The sequence below is a fragment of the Girardinichthys multiradiatus genome, chromosome 1, assembly GCF_021462225.1.
Source record: "Girardinichthys multiradiatus isolate DD_20200921_A chromosome 1, DD_fGirMul_XY1, whole genome shotgun sequence".
NCBI lineage: Eukaryota > Metazoa > Chordata > Actinopteri > Cyprinodontiformes > Goodeidae > Girardinichthys > Girardinichthys multiradiatus.
In genome coordinates this window covers 2,985,673-3,007,333 of record NC_061794.1, presented here as the reverse complement: position 1 = coordinate 3,007,333, position 21,661 = coordinate 2,985,673, and the positions used below count along the sequence as shown (strand labels likewise).

General features: G+C 42.2%; 1 protein-coding gene across 9 annotated transcripts in view; it reads right to left on the bottom strand.

Annotated features, from left to right (window-relative positions):
- Positions 1–21,661, bottom strand: part of plch2a (phospholipase C, eta 2a) — a 245,439-nt gene that overhangs the window by 86,775 nt on the left and 137,003 nt on the right. For 7 of the 9 annotated variants that reach the window (XM_047361933.1, XM_047361947.1, XM_047361940.1 and 4 more), the window contains exon 1: positions 19,613–19,968. The exons of the other annotated variants lie outside the window; for them this stretch is intronic. In XM_047361933.1, coding sequence (XP_047217889.1) covers positions 19,613–19,808 — 196 coding nt within the window. In that variant the 5' untranslated portion in view covers positions 19,809–19,968. Of the gene's footprint in view, positions 1–19,612; positions 19,969–21,661 lie in introns of those variants that run through there. 9 annotated transcript variants of the gene reach the window in all.

The following is a 21,661-nucleotide window of genomic DNA, read 5'->3' as shown; positions in this document are numbered from 1 at the left end:
GCACCTGTAGCCCATTTCCTGCACACGCCTGTGCACGGTGGCTCTGGATGTTTCTACTCCAGATTCAGTTCACTGCTTCCGCAGGTCCCCCAAGGTCTGGAATCGGCCCTTCTCCACAATCTTCCTCAGGGTCCGGTCACCTCTTCTCGTTGTGCAGCGTTTTCTGCCACACTTTTTCTTTCCCACAGACTTCCCACTGAGGTGCCTTGATACAGCACTCTGGGAACAGCCTATTTGTTCAGAAATTTCTTTCTGTGTCTTACCCTCTTGCTTGAGGGTGTCAATAGTGGCCTTCTGGACAGCAGTCAGGTCGGCAGTCTTACCCATGATTGGGGTTTTGAGTGATGAACCAGGCTGGGAGTTTTAAAGGCCTCAGGAATCTTTTGCAGGTGTTTAGAGTTAACTCGTTGATTCAGATGATTAGGTTCATAGCTCGTTTAGAGACCCTTTTAATAATATGCTAATTTTGTGAGATAGGAATTTTGAGTTTTCATGAGCTGTATGCCAAAATCATCTGTATTAAGACAATAAAAGACTTGAAATATTTCAGTTAGTGTGCAATGAATCTAAAATATATGAATGTTAACATTTCATCATGACATTATGGAAAATAATGAACTTTATCACAATATGCTAATTTATTGAGAAGGACCTGTAGTTTAGCTGTTCCCTAAAATAAATCCAAAGAGTTTTGCAATAACTCAAGCTGGAAGAAATAAAATCCTTGAGACAATGAGACAAAAGCATTTCGTGGAATAAGATTACAAGCTACTTTGGTCCCATCTCTACATAAATAATATTTTAGACACATCCATTAGTACTCAAGAAATGTAGAAATATTATGTTTCTTGCTATGCATACAACAATGAATAAAGGTTGCAAATAAAATGAGTCATTTAAGTGTGTGTGTTCGCGTGTGTGGTGGTGGTTAGGGACTTTGAGAAAAGACTGATTATCTTAGTATAAGAACCACCTTAGATTGAGATGTATAAAAAGCAGAATTAACTAAGAAAGTGAAACTCAATAAATATATTCTGTACACATACGGTGAAATATTTCAAGTCTGTACTTCTTGTAATTCTACAGATAATATGAACCCAAAATTCAGTGTCAAAATTAGATTACACAAATTCAAAAAAATATATATTTTAAACATAAATGTCTTAGCAAAGGCTACGCCCCTCGTTATGCCATTGGCAGAGAACAGTCGTCCCGTTTTGTCCCCAGTTCACTTCTTATTCCTACTAAAAAAAAGCCTGGACTCGCTCGATTGCACAATTAATTTGTCAATTGTTATCAAAGTACATCTTTTAGTTCATAACACATTGTGTAAAAATGAATTTTTCTTAACCAGACAAAACTAAATTAAGGTATAGTTCCTTTAATGTGGTGTGGCATAGAGATCAGCCTTTGGTTCTGCTGAAGTGTTCAATCAGCCCTGGTTGAGTTTTGAGCGGCCCTGAGGCCATCTCCGTTGTTCTGTCTGGTATCTCATCTTCCTCTTGACAATCCTCCATAGATTCTCTATGAGGTTCAGGTCAGGCCAGTTTGCTGGCCCACCAAACACAGTAACATCATGGTTACTAAACCAGGTTTGGTACCTTTGGCAGAGTGGGCGGCATGCTAAATCATCACTGACTGGAAACTTCACACTGGACTTCAAGCAATAATTCTGTGCCTCTCCACTATTCCTCAAGGCTCTAGGACCTTGATTTCAAATTAAATGCAAACTTAATTTTCATCTGCAAAGATGACTTGGGACCACTGAACAACAGTTCAGTTCTTTTTCTCCTCAGCCCAGGTAAGATGCTTCAGAGGTTGACTTTGATTCAGGAGTGGCTTGATAAAGAATGGGACATTTGGAGCACATGTGTAGGATTCTTCTGAGTGTAGTGGCTCTTGATGTGTTGACTACAGCCTCAGTCCACTTCTTGTGCAGCTCCCCCAGGTTCTTGAATGGATTTTGCTTGACAGTCCTCTCAAGCCTGTGGTTATCCCCGTTGTTGGTGCAACCTTTGCAACCACACTTTTTTCCTTCTACACAACTTTCAATAAATATTATTGGATACAGCACTGTGAACAGATTCTTTAGCAATGATCTTTTATGGCTTACCCTCCTTTTGGAGGGTGTCAATGACTGTCTTCTGGACATCTTTCCAGTCAGCAGTCTCCCCATGAGTGTGGCTCCTACTGACCCAGACTGAGAGACCATTTAGGGCAAGGGTGGGCAACTAAAGCCTGGTAGGGCCGGTGTTCTGCAACATTTAGACTCGTCTCCGCTTCAACATCCCTGAATCAATGCTTTGAGTAATTACCAGGCCTTTGCAGAACTTGTGGGCATACTGATGGTGTAATTCAGCCATTTCATTCAGGTGTGTTGGACCAGTTGCAGGATACCGGCCCTCGTGGACTGGAGTTGCCAAACCCTGATTTAGAGGCTCAGGAATCCTTTGCAGGTGTTTTGAGTTCAAGGATTCAAGGATTTTTATTGTCATACCAGCTCACATTTAAATGGTAAGGAACAAAATTTGGACTTAGGTCCTGGAAGCCTAAAACTTAAGTAAAAGAAAACCCAAGTATAACATACAAAGCTAAATCTAACAAATAGCAATCAGTAAAAATATATGCAGTGAAGAGCAGAAAAAAAAGAAATATACAGTTAAATAGTAAAGCTGAAATTAACTTTGCAAAGTACTAAATATACACATAAAGCATGAGGCAGTCCTTAATATTGCACCTATAAGTGAGAGAGTCAACACTTTTTAGGCCACTATGCATTCAGCTCTAGTTATAAATAGGTCTTCCAATTTACACTCAGTCTGAACCACCATCAATGTTTTCAGTGAGGAAAAAAAAAAACACAACATGGAATCTATAAGCAACTAAAGCTTAATGATTTTTCAGTGTGCTCATGCAAGATAAATTGAATACTGCTGTGAAAGAGCTGGTATTGATTTCAAAAGAATGAATATCTGTGAATGCCTGCTGAATGCACCCTGAGAGTGTAACAGAGCTAAGGATTTGCTCTTGATCAGCCTGAGAAGAGGCAGCAATCCATGAAATAAGCTGCTGAAGGAGTTTAGCTGCAGAGAGACTATCCGGACTCTGCAGGTCTTCAGGTCAGCGTTTCAGACCCTCTCTGGACACTGATATAAGAGCCTCATCCTTCTCATTTTCTCTCAGTAGGTGTAGGATTCTCGCCTGCATGAATCACAATCTCACACCAGCTTCAGACAGTAACACTGTCAAATGTAAAAGGCAATTTCTTCCATATTTAGTTTGGAGAGAAATGAGCAGAAAATGTCTGTTTCTAGGAAACATTGCCATATTGATGCAAACAGTTATGTTACATTTGTGTTATGTTTAAATGGACCAGATGTTTAAACTGAAACCAACAAGTGTAGCTTTCTACTTGTACCTGAAGTATTAGTTTTTTTTCTAAATATATTTAGCTGGAAAAAAAAAACCTGCTAAATTATGACAGAATATAAAACGGCAGATTCTCATTTCAAAACAGATTCACTGTCCGTTCTCACCTATGTTCTCCCTCTGTATCAAAATCCAAACACTGAATAAGCTGAGACTTTTAGATGTTCCTCTGCTTCAACACACCTGAATCAAATAATTAGGTCATTAGCAGGACTCTGGAGAACTTGACTGCATACTGAGGAGGAAATGCAGCCATTTGTTTGAGGTGTGTTGTACCAGGGACACATCTCCATAGCAATGTGTCTTAATCCAGCTGCACATATTAGCCATGCAGGCAGCTAACATCCTTCCATCCAAACAAGCAGCAGTGGGTCTGTTTTTTAATGTCCTGATGCTATGATGAAAGTTAAAACTTGGCACAGTAATGAATGTAGTGGACAACATCACCACACACATCGGACAGTGCGTTAGATTTGCTCCTTTGGAGAGAAAACGAGATACGGCTGGTGTGCGCTTTGCTGACCAAGGACTAACGGTGACCTCTTGGGCAATCCAGCTTGCTGCTTGTGATTGAGGAGATGCAAAAGGTGCTGCTCTCCTTTCAAGTGCCGTTGGGTCTCCTGCTTGTGAAGGAGGATAGTTATTTATCATATGTGACAAACAAGAGGAACACAATATGGTTTTAATATATTTTTTTAAATATATTACTACAAAATAAAAGCTTAAGACCAGCATTCATTTAGCTCCAAATACTGTAGAAAACACTTAACAAAGAACTCTGTGGAAAAGTTACGTAAGGCCTAAAACGTTGATTTTGCACTTAAAGGTTTTAAATTGACTGTCCTAAAAAGCAAAAGAAAACATTTTGTTTTCCTTTGTCTTCATTTAGATAACAGAACTATGGTGGGTAAATAACCTTCACTGTAACTGACATTTTACATGCCAAATAGGGTTTTGATGGTTCTGCTCACTGTGTACACCATATGGTGACTGGATCAAGTGAAATACAGCTCACTCACTCACTGATAGTCAGCTTTATTGGGAACAAGTTGACTTTGTACAATAGGAATTCATGATTAAAGAAACAGAAGAAAGCTGGGTATGATGCAAGGTTGGAAATGATAACAGAACAGATCCATTCAGATAAAAAGGTTAGACATGGATACAGTTAATCTGACAGATGCTGGGTAAACACCGTTCTTCACCACAGCAGCACACTTGGAACATCTTCTACAGTTAGAGAACCAAAAAAGCAAGAGAAAAGAGCAAGACTTGCACAAACCCTAAAACGTCTGCACTGGTGGGGATCTAAGCTTGTTGCCATGGTGACAACATCAGATTTACAGTGATTGGGTGTGGATGGTAAAATGAACACAAACAAGGTCTGATTCAATCTTGTCAACAGCAAAATAGGACTCCTGTGCCAGCTCAACAAATTATAGGATTTGCTTTTTTTTTTTAATTGGATTTAGTTTACATCTGAGTCAGATAAGGAAATAAAATCTAGACAAAAAAATTTTAAGTTTAACCAAATCACAACATATGACAAAACACTGTCCAATTCTGACGCTTAATTTTCTCCATTTAGGCTGCCTGTACTTTCTCATCTCTTATCCAAACCAGTTCTCATAGTTTATAAATCATGTTTGAGGCTCAGAACTCAGGTTTATTTCTAAAACAGAACTTTAATTAAAGCGTTGTTAATGGGAGCCACAGAAGCTGAAGATGGTAAACCTACAGGTCCTTCTCAAAATATTAGCATATTGTGATAAAGTTCATTATTTTCCATAATGTCATGATGAAAATTTAACATTCATATATTTTAGATTCATTGCACACTAACTGAAATATTTCAGGTCTTTTATTGTCTTAATACGGATGATTTTGGCATACAGCTCATGAAAACCCAAAATTCCTATCTCACAAAATTAGCATATCATTAAAAGGGTCTCTAAACGAGCTATGAACCTAATCATCTGAATCACCAAGTTAACTCTAAACACCTGCAAAAGATTCCTGAGGCCTTTAAAACTCCCAGCATGGTTCATCACTCAAAACCCCAATCATGGGTAAGACTGCCGACCTGACTGCTGTCCAGAAGGCCACTATTGACACCCTCAAGCAAGAGGGTAAGACACAGAAAGAAATTTCTGAATGAATAGACTGTTCCCAGAGTGCTGTATCAAGGCACCTCAGTGGGAAGTCTGTGGGAAGGAAAACGTGTGGCAGAAAACGCTGCACAACGAGAAGAGGTGACCGGACCCTGAGGAAGATTGTGGAGAAGGGCCGATTCCAGACCTTGGGGGACCTGCGGAAGCAGTGGACTGAGTCTGGAGTAGAAACATCCAGAGCCACCGTGCACAGGCGTGTGCAGGAAATGGGCTACAGGTGCCGCATTCCCCAGGTCAAGCCACTTTTGAACCAGAAACAGCGGCAGAAGCGCCTGACCTGGCCTACAGAGAAGCAGCACTGGACTGTTGCTCAGTGGTCCAAAGTACTTTTTTCGGATGAAAGCAAATTCTGCATGTCATTCGGAAATCAAGGTGCCAGAGTCTGGAGGAAGACTGGGGAGAAGGAAATGCCAAAATGCCAGAAGTCCAGTGTCAAGTACCCACAGTCAGTGATGGTCTGGGGTGCCGTGTCAGCTGCTGGTGTTGGTCCACTGTGTTTTATCAAGGGCAGGGTCAATGCAGCTAGCTATCAGGAGATTTTGGAGCACTTCAAGCTTCCATCTGCTGAAAAGCTTTATGGAGATGAAGATTTCATTTTTCAGCACGACCTGGCACCTGCTCACAGTGCCAAAACCACTGGTAAATGGTTTACTGACCATGGTATCACTGTGCTCAATTGGCCTGCCAACTCTCCTGACCTGAACCCCATAGAGAATCTGTGGGATATTGTGAAGAGAACGTTGAGAGACTCAAGACCCAACACTCTGGATGAGCTAAAGCCCGCTATCGAAGCATCCTGGGCCTCCATAAGACCTCAGCAGTGCCACAGGCTGATTGCCTCCATGCCACGCCGCATTGAAGCAGTCATTTCTGCCAAAGGATTCCCGACCAAGTATTGAGTGCACAACTGTACATGATTATTTGAAGGTTGACGTTTTTTGTATTAAAAACACTTTTCTTTTATTGGTCGGATGAAATATGCTAATTTTGTGAGATAGGAATTTTGGGTTTTCATGAGCTGTATGCCAAAATCATCCGTATTAAGACAATAAAAGACCTGAAATATTTCAGTTAGTGTGCAATGAATCTAAAATATATGAAATTTAAATTTTTATCATGACATTATGGAAAATAATGAACTTTATCACAATATGCTAATATTTTGAGAAGGACCTGTATACTGCACCTCAGGATGGCTCAGCCCACTGGTGATAAAAACTTGGAGAAAAAGAACTGATGGTTGTGAACCAGTCATTTGTTACCAAGTTTGCAAATTCTGGAAATTTTTCCCTAGGAATTGACATGGATTGATAGGAATAACATTATAAATTGAATGTTTTTTTAAGTTTGGTTTTTGGATGTGGTCATGCTTTAGTTTCATGTTGTTCTAGTTTCTGTTTGTTTGTATTCAAGAGTCTGTTTTGCTCCAGCCACGTTTTGTTCTGTCTGTCAATTATCTTTATTCAGTTCACCTGCTCCAAGCTAATCAGTCTCCTTGTTCCACCTGGTTCACGCTCCATAAATACACACCTGTTCAGTTACACATCGCAGAAACATTTTCAAATCATGCTCTAGTCTTGTTTTCAGATCATGTCACCTGTGTCCATTTGTTCACGCCAAGCCTGTCTTGCCAGCCTGCCCGTGTCTGTTTTTGCCTGTCTTGCCTGCCTGTTTATTGTTTTGGTTCCTGCCTCCTCTTTTGAGTGAGTTTTTTGTTAATTAAATCCTTTCTTCAGTTACCGTCATGCTGCCTGCTAGTCTGCATTCTGGGGTCCCCCATTGCTCAAGTCCTAACACAAAGTTCCCAATTGGGAATATGTTAAAGATTCTTAACTTCCCATTAAAAGCTTTAAAGAAAGTTTCTAAAATTTGACTGTAAATGTTCCACTCCTTTGTAACCTACTTGCTTAAGAGGTTAAATCAGGCACAAACAGCAGGTGGTGGCACAGAAATGCAGCGGAGGCCAGGGAGATAACCAAATGTCTCTTCATTGACACAAGTTTTCCGACCTGCTGCCACGGGGAAAATGTGTGCCAAGGAGGTTGAATTAGCCTCTCATCTTCTCTGTCAGGGCAGCAGGTTAAGCTGGAGGGGGAAGGGGGCTGGGGCTGTCCTCTCAGGCCATATGTCACACTCAAATACAACAAGTGATTCTGTGGGATTTTTGGGGGCAAACAAAATGCAACACTGCTGTGGGGCAAAATATTTTACATTATTCAGACATAAAAATGACTACAACTGTGCTGAACATATATTTTAATTAACAATTTGCTCATTGTGAAGATACCAATCCCATCTATGGGTAAATGAGTGATGTGATATTATCTGTAGTGTATTCATGGCAGATATCAACCTCCTACACTGCTGAAGTGTTAAACTTTAAAGCCACGGTACAGACTGCTGTGGAATACAACTTTGCTCCTTTTAAAAACAGAATGCAGTTCAGTTCAGTATTCCATGTGTTGTTTGTGTGTGTGTGTGTGTGGGGGGGGGGGGGGGGGGGGGACTCCAAAGAGTTCCACATTTGAGTTACCCATCATTTTCAACTAAAAGTCTGCAAAACAGAACATTTATGTGATTCACACCAAAAAAAAGCTTTAGTTTTTTTGTGTGATGACAGAAATGATTACACAGCAAAATGGGAGTAAATCAATCAAATCATCATCATTCAACAGCACCCCCACCTGACGGATACACTGGACTGAGGAACAGGTTATTTTAAACAAACTAAAAGGTTAAACTGTCTTAAAAAAAGGTTGAGATGTGAAAAAAGGAACCACAGAACTGAGTAAAGACTAATTATTACCATTATTCCGTTAAAACAGTCTCCACTCTCTGAGGCGTCTCTGACTAGGCTTACCCATGTAGCCGAGGCGCCATTTGGAAAAAGCCACAATGCTGGTTCCAATCCAGAAGAACTCCTCCAACACCTGGCCAACAGAGGCATGTTCCTGCTTCTGATAAGCAGACCCATCTTTCTGCTTTTCTTCCTCAAGGGAGAAAGCCCCTTTAGCAGGGGGTCCAGGCTTGTCTCCAGTAGCTGCTGCTGTGGAACACATCAGGGCTGAAGACACCGAACCAAAGTGACTAAAGCTGCTTCTCTTTGCTGTGCTCATTGCAGTAAAACAAAGGGTTAAACTATTGCTGCCAAAACTGGCAGCAACTTCCGCACAAAAAAAATCTAACAATCAGGACCAATGTTCAAATGTACAAATGTCTTCTTAGGTAATCTCGTGTCAGCTGAATTATAGGAAAATGAGTGGAGGTAACGGTCTACTGTTTTTCCTGGGGTTTAAATTAGACCTTAGAAAAACGAAAAATACAAAATAGAATCCTTTTTGAATCCAAATAGCATCAAAAGTTGGTCAATAGAGTTCTCCTGCCCCAGCAAACCTTCGTACTGTATGCCAATCTCAGTTTCCTTCCATCTCATTAAAGAAAATCGATGCAGCCATTCGCATTTAAAGCAACCGTTTGTCCTTTATACAGTTCGGTACGAGTCATCAGTGGATCTGGAAATATGCTGGCTTCTTACGAAAAACAACTCTGCAGGAACAACATGAGAGCACAATGCACAAAGGTAACTGTGCAACATGTGTTGGGCAGGCAGAGATCCTAAATCCCTCTGAAGCAGTAATCCTGGTCTGGGAGATTTAGCAAATGTGTCGAGTGAAATGCATTAAGCCACAGAAAAGTAGAAAGCAGGTATAGGAGGAAGTGACAGAACCCTAATAAGGCCAAATAAAAGTTGCCCACTGAGCTTTGCCCCAAAGGCTTGGTGATGGGACAACAGCTGGGGTCAGATGTAATGTCAAAAGGTACAACCTATTTTTAATACACTTCATGTAAATGTATAAATAGAGGGGTTGTGAAATATTACTGGAAGCAGCCTGTTTTTGTTTTGCTCAGTTTTTCCTTGTTTTTTCATTAGTTTTAAGGCTATATTGTGTATCCATCCTAAACAACGAGACTCCTAATAGTCACTGACTGCTCAGCAACATACTGGGATTTAGGTCAACATAAAAATCTCCCCCAACTGAGCAGGACGTAAACATTTCTTCACACCTACTTTTGTCACACCAAGAATATAAATCAACAGGAACACAAAAAATGAACATGTATCTAAATATCTGATTTTAGGCAAGATGCATATCTGAAAAGTTTTTCTCCATTGCATTTGAGCCAGGATGTGAAAACACACATCCCAACCATATACAGAAAATGATGCTGTGAGATGGCAAAACCTACTCAGCACACTGTGATGTGTGTATTTTTGTTAAAATCCACATAATCTGTTTTGTTTGTACTCGTACTCATCGTCTTCCACTTTATCCAGGACCGGGTCGCGGGGGCAGCAGACTCAGCAGAGACGCCCAGAAGTCCCTCTCCCCAGACACCTCTTCCAGCTCCTCCGGGGGGAGCCCAAGGCGTTCCCAGGCCAGCCGAGAGACATAGTCCCTCCAGCGTGTCCTGGGCCATCCCCTGGGCCTCCACCCGGTGGGACGTGCCTGGAACACCTCCCGAGGAAGGCGTCTAGGAGGCATCCGGTATAGATGCCCAAGCCACCTCAACTGGCTCCTCTCGATGTGGAGGAGCAGCGGCTCTACTCCGAGCCCCTCCCGGATGGCCGAGCTCCTCACCCTATCTCTAAGGGAGTGCCCGGCCACCCTACGGAGGAAGCTCATTTCAGCTGCTTGTATCCGGGATCTCGTTCTTTCGGTCATGACCCAAAGTTCATGGCCATAGGTGAGGGTAGGAACATAGACCGACCGGTAAATCGAGATCTTCGCTTTTCGGCTCAGCTCTCTCTTCACCACAACGGACCGGCACAGCGCCCCCATTACTGTGGCAGCCGCACCGATCCGTCTGTCGATCTCCCGCTCCATTCTTCCCTCACTCGTGAACAAGATCCCGAGATACTTAAACTCCTCCACTTGAGGCAGGAACTCCCCTCCAACCTGAAGAGGACAAGCCACCCTTTTCCGGTAGAGAACCATGGCCTCGGACTTGGAGGAGCTGATCCTCATCCCAGCCGCTTCACACTCGGCTGCGAACCGCCCCAGTGCATGCTGTAGGTCTTGGCTAGATGGGGCCAGCAGGACCACGTCATCTGCAAAAAGAAGAGACGAAATCCTCTGGTCCCCAAACCAGACCCCCTCCGGCCCTTGGCTGCGCCTAGAAATCCTGTCCATAAAAGTTATGAACAGGACCGGTGACAAAGGGCAGCCCTGCCGGAGTCCAACATGCACCGGGAACAGGTCCGACTTAGTGCTGGCAATGCGAACCAAATTCCTGTTCCGCTTGTACAGAGACCTGATGGCCCCTAGTAAAGAGCCACCGATTCCATACTCCTGGAGCAACCCCACAGGGCATCATGAGGGACACAGTCGAATGCTTTCTCCAGGTCCACAAAACACATGTGGACCGGTTGGGCAAACTCCCATGAACCCTCGAGTACCCTGTAGAGGGTACTCGAGAGCCGGTCCAGTGTCCCATGGCCGGGACGAAAACCACACTGCTCCTCCTGGTTAACAAACAAAACACTCCTCCTTGAACCGCCACTTTAACGTGGTGGAGGGGTTTGAGTGCTCGAATGATCCTAGAGGCTATGTTGGGGTCAGGACTCGTCGGAGAGCACCTGGTGGCCGTTTTGTTTGTTTGCTTGTTAAAACTTTGTGCTGTTGAGTTGCTCACATGCTCAGAACCAACATTAAGTAGACAGGGATGTAGTGGTGAGTTAACCTGGTTCACACAGGAAAAAGCAGTGTTGTAGTAGTTGTAGTTTTACGCTCTTTGCTGCGCCTGGCTAACAGTTTTGTTAACCAGTAACTTTGTTTTCCACCACCTGTTTTATTTGGCTACAAAATGAATCAGTCACCTCGTTCCTATTAGCTTTGTAGACCTACAGGACAGAGTTTAGGAGTATATTGGAATTGCCACCATTGTTATGGCTCCTCTGGGACACCTTAGTAATCCTATCTCACATAATAACCATCAAATGATCTGGTTCACTCAGGCAGTCCCTCAGCTCATCCGGTCAGCTCATCTTACCTTTGGTGTGGCTCATAAATGTACCACTTCATCCTAGAATGTTTCCTCACAAAATTACTAATGTTCTCCTTTTCATTCCCCATCTGTCTGTGAATAAATCGTATTTCCACAATTGTATTTTAAGTAAATGGACTGTTTATATAGTGATTTTCCAGCCATACCGACTACTTAAAGCACAATACGCTTGGGCCACATTTACCCAACCGCACTCATTCATACACCGATACAACAGTAAGCAACATACAGGGGTTGGACAATGAAACTGAAACACCTGTCATTTTAGTGTGTGAGGTTTCATGGCTAAATTGGACCAGCCTGGTAGCCAGTCTTCATTGATTGCACATTGCACCAGTAAGAGCAGAGTGTGAAGGTTCAATTAGCAGGGTAAGAGCACAGTTTTGCTCAAAATATTGAAATGCACACATTATGGGTGACATACCAGAGTTCAAAAGAGGACAAATTGTTGGTGTACGTCTTGCTGGCGCATCTGTGACCAAGACAGCAAGTCTTTGTGATGTATCAAGAGCCACGGTATCCAGGGTAATGTCAGCATACCACCAAGAAGGACGAACCACATCCAACAGGATTAACTGTGGATGCAAGAGGAAGCTGTCTGAAAGGGATGTTCGGGTGCTAACCCGGATTGTATCCAAAAAATATAAAACCACGGCTGCCCAAATCATGGCAGAATTAAATGTGCACCTCAACTCTCCCGTTTCCGCCAGAACTGTCCGTCAGGAGCTCCACAGGGTCAATATACACGGCCGGGCTGCTATAGCCAAACCTTTGGTCACTCATGCCAATGCCAAACGTTGGCTTCAATGGTGCGAGGAGCACAAATCTTGGGCTGTGGACAATGTGAAACATGTATTGTTCTCTGACGAGTCCACCTTTACTGTTTTCCCTAAATCCGGGAGAGTTACGGTGTGGAGAAGCCCCAAAGAAGCGTACCACCCAGACTGTTGCATGCCCAGAGTGAAGCATGGGGGTGGATCAGTGATGGTTTGGGCTGCCATATCATGGCATTCCCTTGGCCCAATACTTGTGCCAGATGGGCCAAGGACTACCGAACCATTCTTGAGGACCATGTGCATCCAATGGTTATTGAGCCACTTTGGGGTGTTTTGGAGGAGCGAGTCAGGAAACGTATTCCTCCACCAGTATCACGTAGTGACCTGGCCACTATCCTGCAAGAAGAATGGCTTAAAATCCCGCTGACCACTGTACAGGACTATGTCATTCCCAAGACGAATTGATGCTGTATTGGCCGCAAAAGGAGGCCCTACACCATACTAATACATTATTGTGGTCTAAAATTAGGTGTTTCAGTTTCATTGTCCAACCCCTGAAGACATGTGGCAGGATGAGGCTGGAATCAAAGCCACAACAAATTGCAAGACATTTGCTCTTCCCACAGTCACCCCACAGTACACAGAACACTAAGAGCATGTAGACAGTGGTGAGATAAGGCCTTGGCAGTGCAGTGAATTTCTATTGAAACACGTTTCCATATGAAACAGGAGAAAAGGAAGTGGGCTACAAAATGGTTTATCCATTTTCTCTAATTCAGCACTTTATTTTTAGAGCATTTCTTCTATGTAAATTTACTTAAAGCTGGGAAAACTGAATTTGTTTATTTTGTGATTACTAATCAGATCAAATTATTAGTATACCATTACTTGTTTTAATTAATAAAAACATATTTCAAAGGAGCTTGGGTCAAAACTGTGAGAAGTTTTCAGTTGTGTATTTAGCCTGAAGATCTTCTCTCACCTGTCTGCAGACATCTCACAGTCCTACGCGAGTTCGGCATGAAACAATCCTTTCATCTGTCACAGTAAACCCACTCCGCCTCAGGTTGCTTTATGATTGGTGAGAATTCTAAACCATCCATAATTTTTTCCCTCTTCACTTCCACACACAGGCGTGACAATGCTGCTATTGCTGGGCTAAAGGTTAAGTAACCAGACCATGATGCAGCAGTCCAAAACATGATGAAAGTGTCAAACACTTTCAGACCTCTGCACCTGAACGTCCGACAAACCCATCTGTTTGGCACACAAAAACTGAATATGGAAGAGCTTCAGCCGGCAGCATCCAGAGGAACGGGTATCTTAACTTCCAATCCATTAAAATTACTGTGGAAACCCCGCACAATTTTACAATCGAATTCTGCTTTGATGGTTATGGCTTACGGTTAATGAAAACTCAAAATATTGTTTCTGAGAAAATTGGAATATTACACATCCCCACTCATGGGGATGATTGCTGACATCACAGCTGTCTTACAAACAGTCCATGACAACTTACATAAGGAGAATAACACTTTAAAAAGGTCATTGTTAAAGAGGCTAGCAGTTCAGAGAGTGCTGTATTCAAGGATATAACTGGAAAGTTGAAAGGGTACAGTGTGGTAGACAAACTTGCAAAAGCAACAGGGACAGCAACCTTGAGAGGATCACGAAGTAACACCCATCCAAGATTCACAAGACAAACTGCAGCGGGAGTTAGAGCTTCAGGAGCCACCACACACAGACATATCTAGAACATTAGCTACAACTGTCACAGTCTGTGTTCAGTATACGCTTTATTGTGGTGTATAAGGAATAAGGAATTTGACTTTGGTTTGGAGTACTCACTGCGTACAGACCTAAAGCATAAATATATATAAAATTTAGAGGAAATGAAAATAAGGATACGGACCCCTGATGATCCTCTCTGGAGACAAAATTGTTCATTGTAGTCTGGACCTTTCCTGTTTTGTGGTTGAGCCAAACCACTGACGGACAAACACAGGACAGACTGAATAACGCAGTGTAGAAGATGACTAGCAGCTCCTGTGCTGCTTGAGCTGCTGCAGGAAGTAAAGTATCTGCTGGGCCGTCATTGTCTTGAGTGGATTAAGCTCCAGGTGGTTCTGATTGCACCAATGGACCAGCTGATCCACCCCATGTTTGCAGACTCGTCACAATCCTGAATGAGACCAATGACAGCAGATGACAGTTTGTCATCTGCAAAATTCAGGAACTTCAACTTTTAGGTGCAAGTTAGTTGTATTGCCACGTTTTGTTGCTACTGTTAAATAACAAATGAGACATAGCGGCTTGCGCAGGTTAAAGTGGTTAACCATGGTCATTTGTGTACGGGGATAAGAGGAGTGGGGAGAGAACACACTCCTGGGTGTGATGATGGGATATTTTAAATGCTGTATTTTGGTAGTTCATTTGAGAGGTTTGGTGTTAAAATCCCCAAATAAAAATGATGAGAGTGTGGGTGTTATTCTCCAAGTTTGTTCATCGAGCTCTTTTTCAGCATCTAATCAGGTTTGTGGTGGGACGTAAACTCCGGCCAAAACAAATAACTCCTTACAGTTAATGGTAAATGGACTGAACCTATATAGCACCTTTCCATGCGGAAGTCCAAGTTCCTTGTGCTAAGAAGGAGCAGCTCATCCGTTGTGTTCAACAGGGAGCGGACATTAGCCAAGTGAACAGACGTGTGCGTAGCTCATAGTCCCCACTGGCATAGCTTGAGGAACGTGCCTGCAGGTGCCACCCCCACTGTTTCCCACAGAGAGCCACCACGCTTCCAACCAGGATCTCAGAAAAACTCTGGATCAATGAAAACCTGAGAGAAACTGCCTAGAAGACTGCCTAAGACAACTAATGCTGCACATCACTTTATTCATTCTACACAGACTGTTAGAAGTTGCCAAAAGCGCATGACGGGGTTAGAGATTCATCTTCCAGTAGAACAAGGACCCTAAACATGCAGTCAAAGCTAAGTGGAGCATATTCATGTAGGAATGGTCAAGTCAAAGTCCAGACTTACATCCCATTAAGAATAGGTGACTCCTTGAAGGTTGGTGTTCACATACTCTCTCCAACCAGTCCGACTGAGCTTGAGCTGTTTTGCAAAGAATACCGAAGTGCAGAAAAATGCTGCAAAGAGTGGTTCAACACAGAATCGACAACACTGAACGCACAACATCCTCTTCAAAGTTTGATTCAAAGTTTGAACTTTAGAAGTCCATAATTTTTCTTCAAATTCCCAAATCCAACCAACTTTGTGTCAGTTTATCCTACAAATTCTTAAAGTTTATTAAGGTTTGTGGCTGTACTGTGAAAAAGTTAAAAGGGATGTGAACTTTTGCACAGCTTTGTAAATTGAAAAGCATCTGCATTAAGCAACCTGTAACTTTTAAATTCTTAGTCAAGACTGCTGCAGATGAATGTGAGGACAGGAAGATCCAATAACAGATTACTGTGAGCTTTTAAGATGACACGAACGAGCAATGATACAGAGCCGTTTCACACCTTCTCCGTACTTTTTTATTGCCATCATTCTGGTAGAGGTTGATCGTGCCATCATCGGTCATAAGAATGTTCTATGTTCTGCGGACTTATTTAGATGTTTTAGCAAAGTCCAATCTAGCCTTTCTATTCTTGATGCTTATGAGTGGCTTTCACCTTCCAGTGCACCCTCAGTCACCTTCAGGTCTCTCTTGGATTCTCTTGCATTCTAGTAGACTTGTTATCGATATGCCTACCTCCTAGAGAGTGCTGTTCACTTGGTTAGCTGTTGTAAAGGGGTTTCTCTTCACCATGGAAATTATTCTGCGATCATCCACCTGTTCTCCCTTGTAGATATCCAGGTCATTTTGCATTTAGGCCCTTCATGACAACATATTTTGCTCAACGATAAAGTTTCCCCCCAAGTTATTGCGATAAACGATAAATATTGTCGTTTGGGGACCATTTTCAACTCATAATGATAATGGCATAATAATGCAAGTAGCTAAACTCTCAAAGATCAATAAACTTTAGTTTCTAAGAGAACATTTAACAATGGAACTGTAAGACATTTTAAATATACAAAATAAAACAACCAAAAACAAATTAAAATGGATTAGGAAGTCTCTGAACAAAACTGCCCTTCAACAAACATTATTTATTAGGCTCAGACAAGGAAAACAGTCAAAACTGACAGTTTTATAAACAAACTAACAACAATAGCACTCAATGTGAATAATAGCAAATGCCTCAACAGGCAGTATGTGAATCTGTAGCTACTTTAGTCTGGTAGATTAAATGATTAAATGCTCCAGTCATTGTGGACTGTCGGGAAGAGATGGCCCGGTTGTAGTTTTTCTGCCCAGCTGGGAAAACTGCATCGGAAGATTATGTTTTAGGTGCAGATTAGTTGTATTGCCGTGTTTAGTTGCTACTGTTTTAAAACAAATGAGACATAGCGGCTTGCACAGGTTAAGTAGTTAACCACAGTCAATAGGTTTAAATCCAAAGTGCTCCCACACTGCAGCCGTTGCGTTCGGCTTTGAAACATTTCTGTTTTTCCTAATCTTAACAGGCGTTTTTCTGACACAAGAGTTTATTCCTGCCTACGGTAATGAAACGAGAAGGTGAGGGGCGGTGTGGGTCGAGACCAATGCACCGGAGGGAAAGCTTTTGTTATCAGTCTCTTTAGTAGAAAGAGAGGGAGACACAAGGAAAACAAACAAGCATGCAAACATGAAATTATCGAGCTCATTTTAATTTATCACGCCAATAATTTAATTCATACGATTTATTGATTTATTGCTTAATGTGACAGGCGTATTTGTGTTGCTGAGTTCAAGTCTTTATTTCTCCAGATGTACCAAACTGTAGATGTTGCCACTCCTAACAAAGCAATTTCTCAGATGGGTTTTTTTGTTTTTGTTTTTGCAGCTTACGGCTGGTGTTAGTCACCTGCAAAGAGATATCCTTTGACCACATGTTTTCCTTTCACAGCAAAATCTTCCAAATGCAAGCACCACACCTCAAGTCAACTTCATGGCTTTAATCTGCATAATTTATAATGACATAATGAGGGAAATGCACCAGCCATGAAATAGCCTTCGAGTCGATTGTCAAATTACTTATGGTCCCTTTAAAATTAGAGTGAAGCTGAAACTTTTAAACCCTTCATCCAATTGGATAGTCTCAAATGAAATCAGAGTCTGTACATTATGTCCACTGTAAGTAGAATATGTTTCAGTTAACAGGTAAACCAAAACTTGTCAGTGTCCAAATATTTATGGACCCAACTGTGTCTCACCCGCAAACGACATTTTACAAAAATGTAGATCATCAGTTTTAAATATAAAATACTGCAAACTGAAATAGAAACCTCAATGAATACATATCAGCCTCATCAGTGGACCATGACTACATTTACCATGGCCAATAAGCACATGTCACAGCAAATTCTGTGAGAGACCTATGTGTCTGTATTTCTGCATAGTGTGCCACCATCTAACACAAAGGGAGATGAACATGTGTGGAATTTGGCACAAACATATAATCACAACCATGAGAAAGGCTTAAAAACAGACAATATTACAACAGAGATCTTTGTATTTCTGTTTGTGAACTGAACCAATGAAAGGGACTGAACTCATAACCAAGGTGATGCATGACAAAGGCAATGATGTGTTCTCTTGTTAATTAATAAATATATTTTCATATAGATGTGTTTGGTTTATAGTTTGAATATTTTGTACCTGACTTTTTCAGACAGGAGGGAGTTATTATTAGTCATCCCAAACAGTGGAGAAGTGACAGTAAGCATATGATCCCTCCTCATCCTTTTGGACCTGGTAAAGTTCATGCAGCAGGTTTCGTATCCTTGAACATCCAGACAGCTCGCCTGTTTCTGTCTAGCCAGATTAGCAGTTAGCTGTATATTCTTTATTGCATCAACCAATTTATGTTTTTTCTATGCTTGAATTTACTGTAAAGCACTTTGTGGTTTTTGACCTGTGAAAGATGCTATATGAATAAAGTTTACTCCTTTTGACTAAATTCAGGTTATTTACATAGTGCCAAATTACACAAGATCCCTATGCAGTTATATAGAATTCAGTTTGGTCTAGGTTCAGTTCACAACAATTAAACTGTCAAATTCAGATCCAGTTAAATAGAGTTTAGCAAGGTATTAGGAAAAGCAAATAATTGTGATAGTGTTATTCATAATTGCATTGTGAAAGTGTTTCCTCACTCTTCACTTTGTTTTCCATCATCACAATTTCCAAACACCTTTGTGTGGGCTTTAGCAGTTTGTCAAGTCAAATCTAGATCAGGTCTCTGCATCAAGGCCAGTGGAGGTCCAACAAGCCAAATAATGTATTTGCATGCAGAAAGTTATTGCTATCCTTTAAAGAATAAGAACCCATCAATGATATGGCAATGAAGATTAAATTACACCATGATGAATTTCAGTTCATCATGTAATTCCAATTGATAAAAAAGTACAATGATAGAAAATAAAAGTAACATTGATACTAATTTAAGAGGAAGACGTGCATGTTCTATAGTACAAAAAGATGACAAAACCTGATTTAGTGTGGGTTTGTGAATCTCACTCGTTCAACTACAATATCTTGGTATTAGGTCCAAACACCACAGGCTGACCCACACTGGCAAACCAATAACCCAGCCTATTACTGACAATAGATCACCCACTGACCTGGGAAAAGAGACAGCACTTGTTTCCCTGTAGCAGCGTCCTATCAGCGCGCTCACACACACATAAAGTGATTAGGTCGCTAGTAAGGCTTAGAGCACTTTTCATTTAGGATACAGTCCCCAGTGAATATGGTTAAATCCTGTAATCCCTATAAACAGTTATCTGGAGTTCCTCAGATTGACTGGCCTGTAATTCTTCGTCCTTCCGGACTCATTCATTACTCCAATTTGCTCCAGTTATCAGCAACTCTGTGTCACTAAAGGTCTTTAAAACACACATTAGCTTCCTACAGCTTGTTAATTCCAGGCTCCATGAATAGGTTCGACCGGAATGCTAAGTGTGAACTATACAAGCTGGGGAACCTATCTGAGACTAAAAGAGTAGGAAACCAGCAGGACTGCGTAATGGACTCTCTTCCAGCTGATGGGAGTCAGTGATGGTAATGACCAACTTACCGTGGCCTCTGGGCCGCCTCCTCCTGCCGCTCCTCACCGGTTCACATCTCAGCCCGCAGGTTTCGAACAAAACGCTGGCTCTGCGGTGAGCCCGCTTACACATTTTGGACCAGGTAGCGTAGATCTGGACCTTGGACGAGCTGTCCTTTAGGTGCCACAGATGAGCCAGTTCATGGAAACTCGCCAGTTCAGGCATACCAGTCTAATCTTCATCCACTAAATTAAACCTGAAAACAAGGGAAGATCCTGGTTCTGCTGCTGTTTACTAGGTTAATTTAGAAAGTTTGGGTTTACTCGCTGCTCGCCATATAAATCCTAACCAAACATCCGTTGCTGGTCAAATCACACGCACGTGCACACACTCGTGTTGCTTTCATGAACACGCTGGAATATAGGAAAATGTAGTTTCTTTGACAATACCCGTAAATTTCTATTGTTAGATATATGTGAATGCTTTATTTATTAAATGTTATTTTTAATAACAGATTATTGTCCAGTATGCTTTTATCAGGCTGTTTATATGGCTAATGATGTATTCACTCTTCCTCTTATTGAAGTCAAGGTGGTAAATGTTTCTGTTAAAATATGTTATATAACACTGGTTGTGAATGTCGCCATTCTGAGATAAATTAGAATTACATATGGCACCACGTAGCTACAATGCCTCATATCCAGGTAGAATGATTGTTTTTGTATGAACCACACATCTGTGATGGCCCCAGGTCAAAACGCCCATTATACTGCAAAAATTGTAAATGAAATAAATCAATATTCTGCTGTGCATCGTAATCAAGAGACCCAGAATCAGGTGAGAAAACTGTACATTATTTGACTGTTTTCTGACAGTGTTGAAACATTACACTAATAATATACCGTTCCCAATATCAATATAATTCACCACACTTTCATGTAGCTCAACTTTAGGCCTGATGCTTGCATGAAACACGGTCCTTGAGTAAAAGTTACTTTTCCTAAACAGAACAGAGTTAAGGCCAGCATGCTGTTATTATAAAATACTGTATGTTTGTTTCTATTATGAACACTTTATGGTGAGAGACATTTAAAAAAAATGGTGGTGGCCTTGTTTGTTCTTTCTTCCTCTGGCTTTAACATCGAAATATTTGAGTAAAATTGGTGAAATGCTATAATTTGTCTCCCTCTTTTCTCTCTTCATTAAGTCTGACAAACATCAGTCAACAGCCGGACAAGGCTTTGAAGGCGGGCGATGAGCAGGCCAGTGACGTAGCAGCTGAGGATCTGACGGCCGGCGGCGGGACCAGGAGAACCCATGATGGAGCTCAGAGGCGCGTTGCGGAGACCGCTGGGACCTTCGGCAATGCCGTGGAGATCTGTGACGGAGCCGCCAAGACAACACAGCAGGTGGAGAGGGTGCGTCCTCGCACCACTCAGGGACAGGAACAGGAAGTGGAGACAGGTCCTCCACGAACTCCTCTGGAATGGGAATCAGGGATGGAGGCAATTCGTCCTCTGAGCCCTCGAGGACAGAACCGGGAACAGGAACAGGAAATGGAGCCAGTCCATCCACGAGCCCCTCACAGACAGGAACAGAGTGTGAGGGCGGCTCGGCTTGGGACCCCTGCGGAACAGAACTGGGAACAGGATCGGGGTGTGGAGGCGGTTCTTCCATGAACTCCTCCGGAACTGGACCAGGAAAAGGGTTAAGAGTCGGAAAACCGTGTCGACCTTCGGTGGAGAGGCAGATGGAGGAGGGACCAGGAGATCACCTCATAGAAGCAGCGATTTCTCCCAGGGCTCTTTGTCGCTCGGCCTCAATGGTGTGGTGGATCCGAGGATCAGAGAAAAAATCCCTCCTCGCCTCGAGCCAGTCTTGGAGGCTGCCAGCTATTTCCAGCCTTCTCCATCGTGAGCTGGGAGAGGTCAGCAGGTGAAAAAATAATTTGGCCAGAACCTCACCCTTCTTGAATTCCCTCACCATTCCTCCCGCTTGGTCCCGATGGCTGGTTCCTTCTGTCATAATGTGGGTTTCTGTTGGACCAATATGCGGGGAAGAACTCCTGAAGCTCGAAG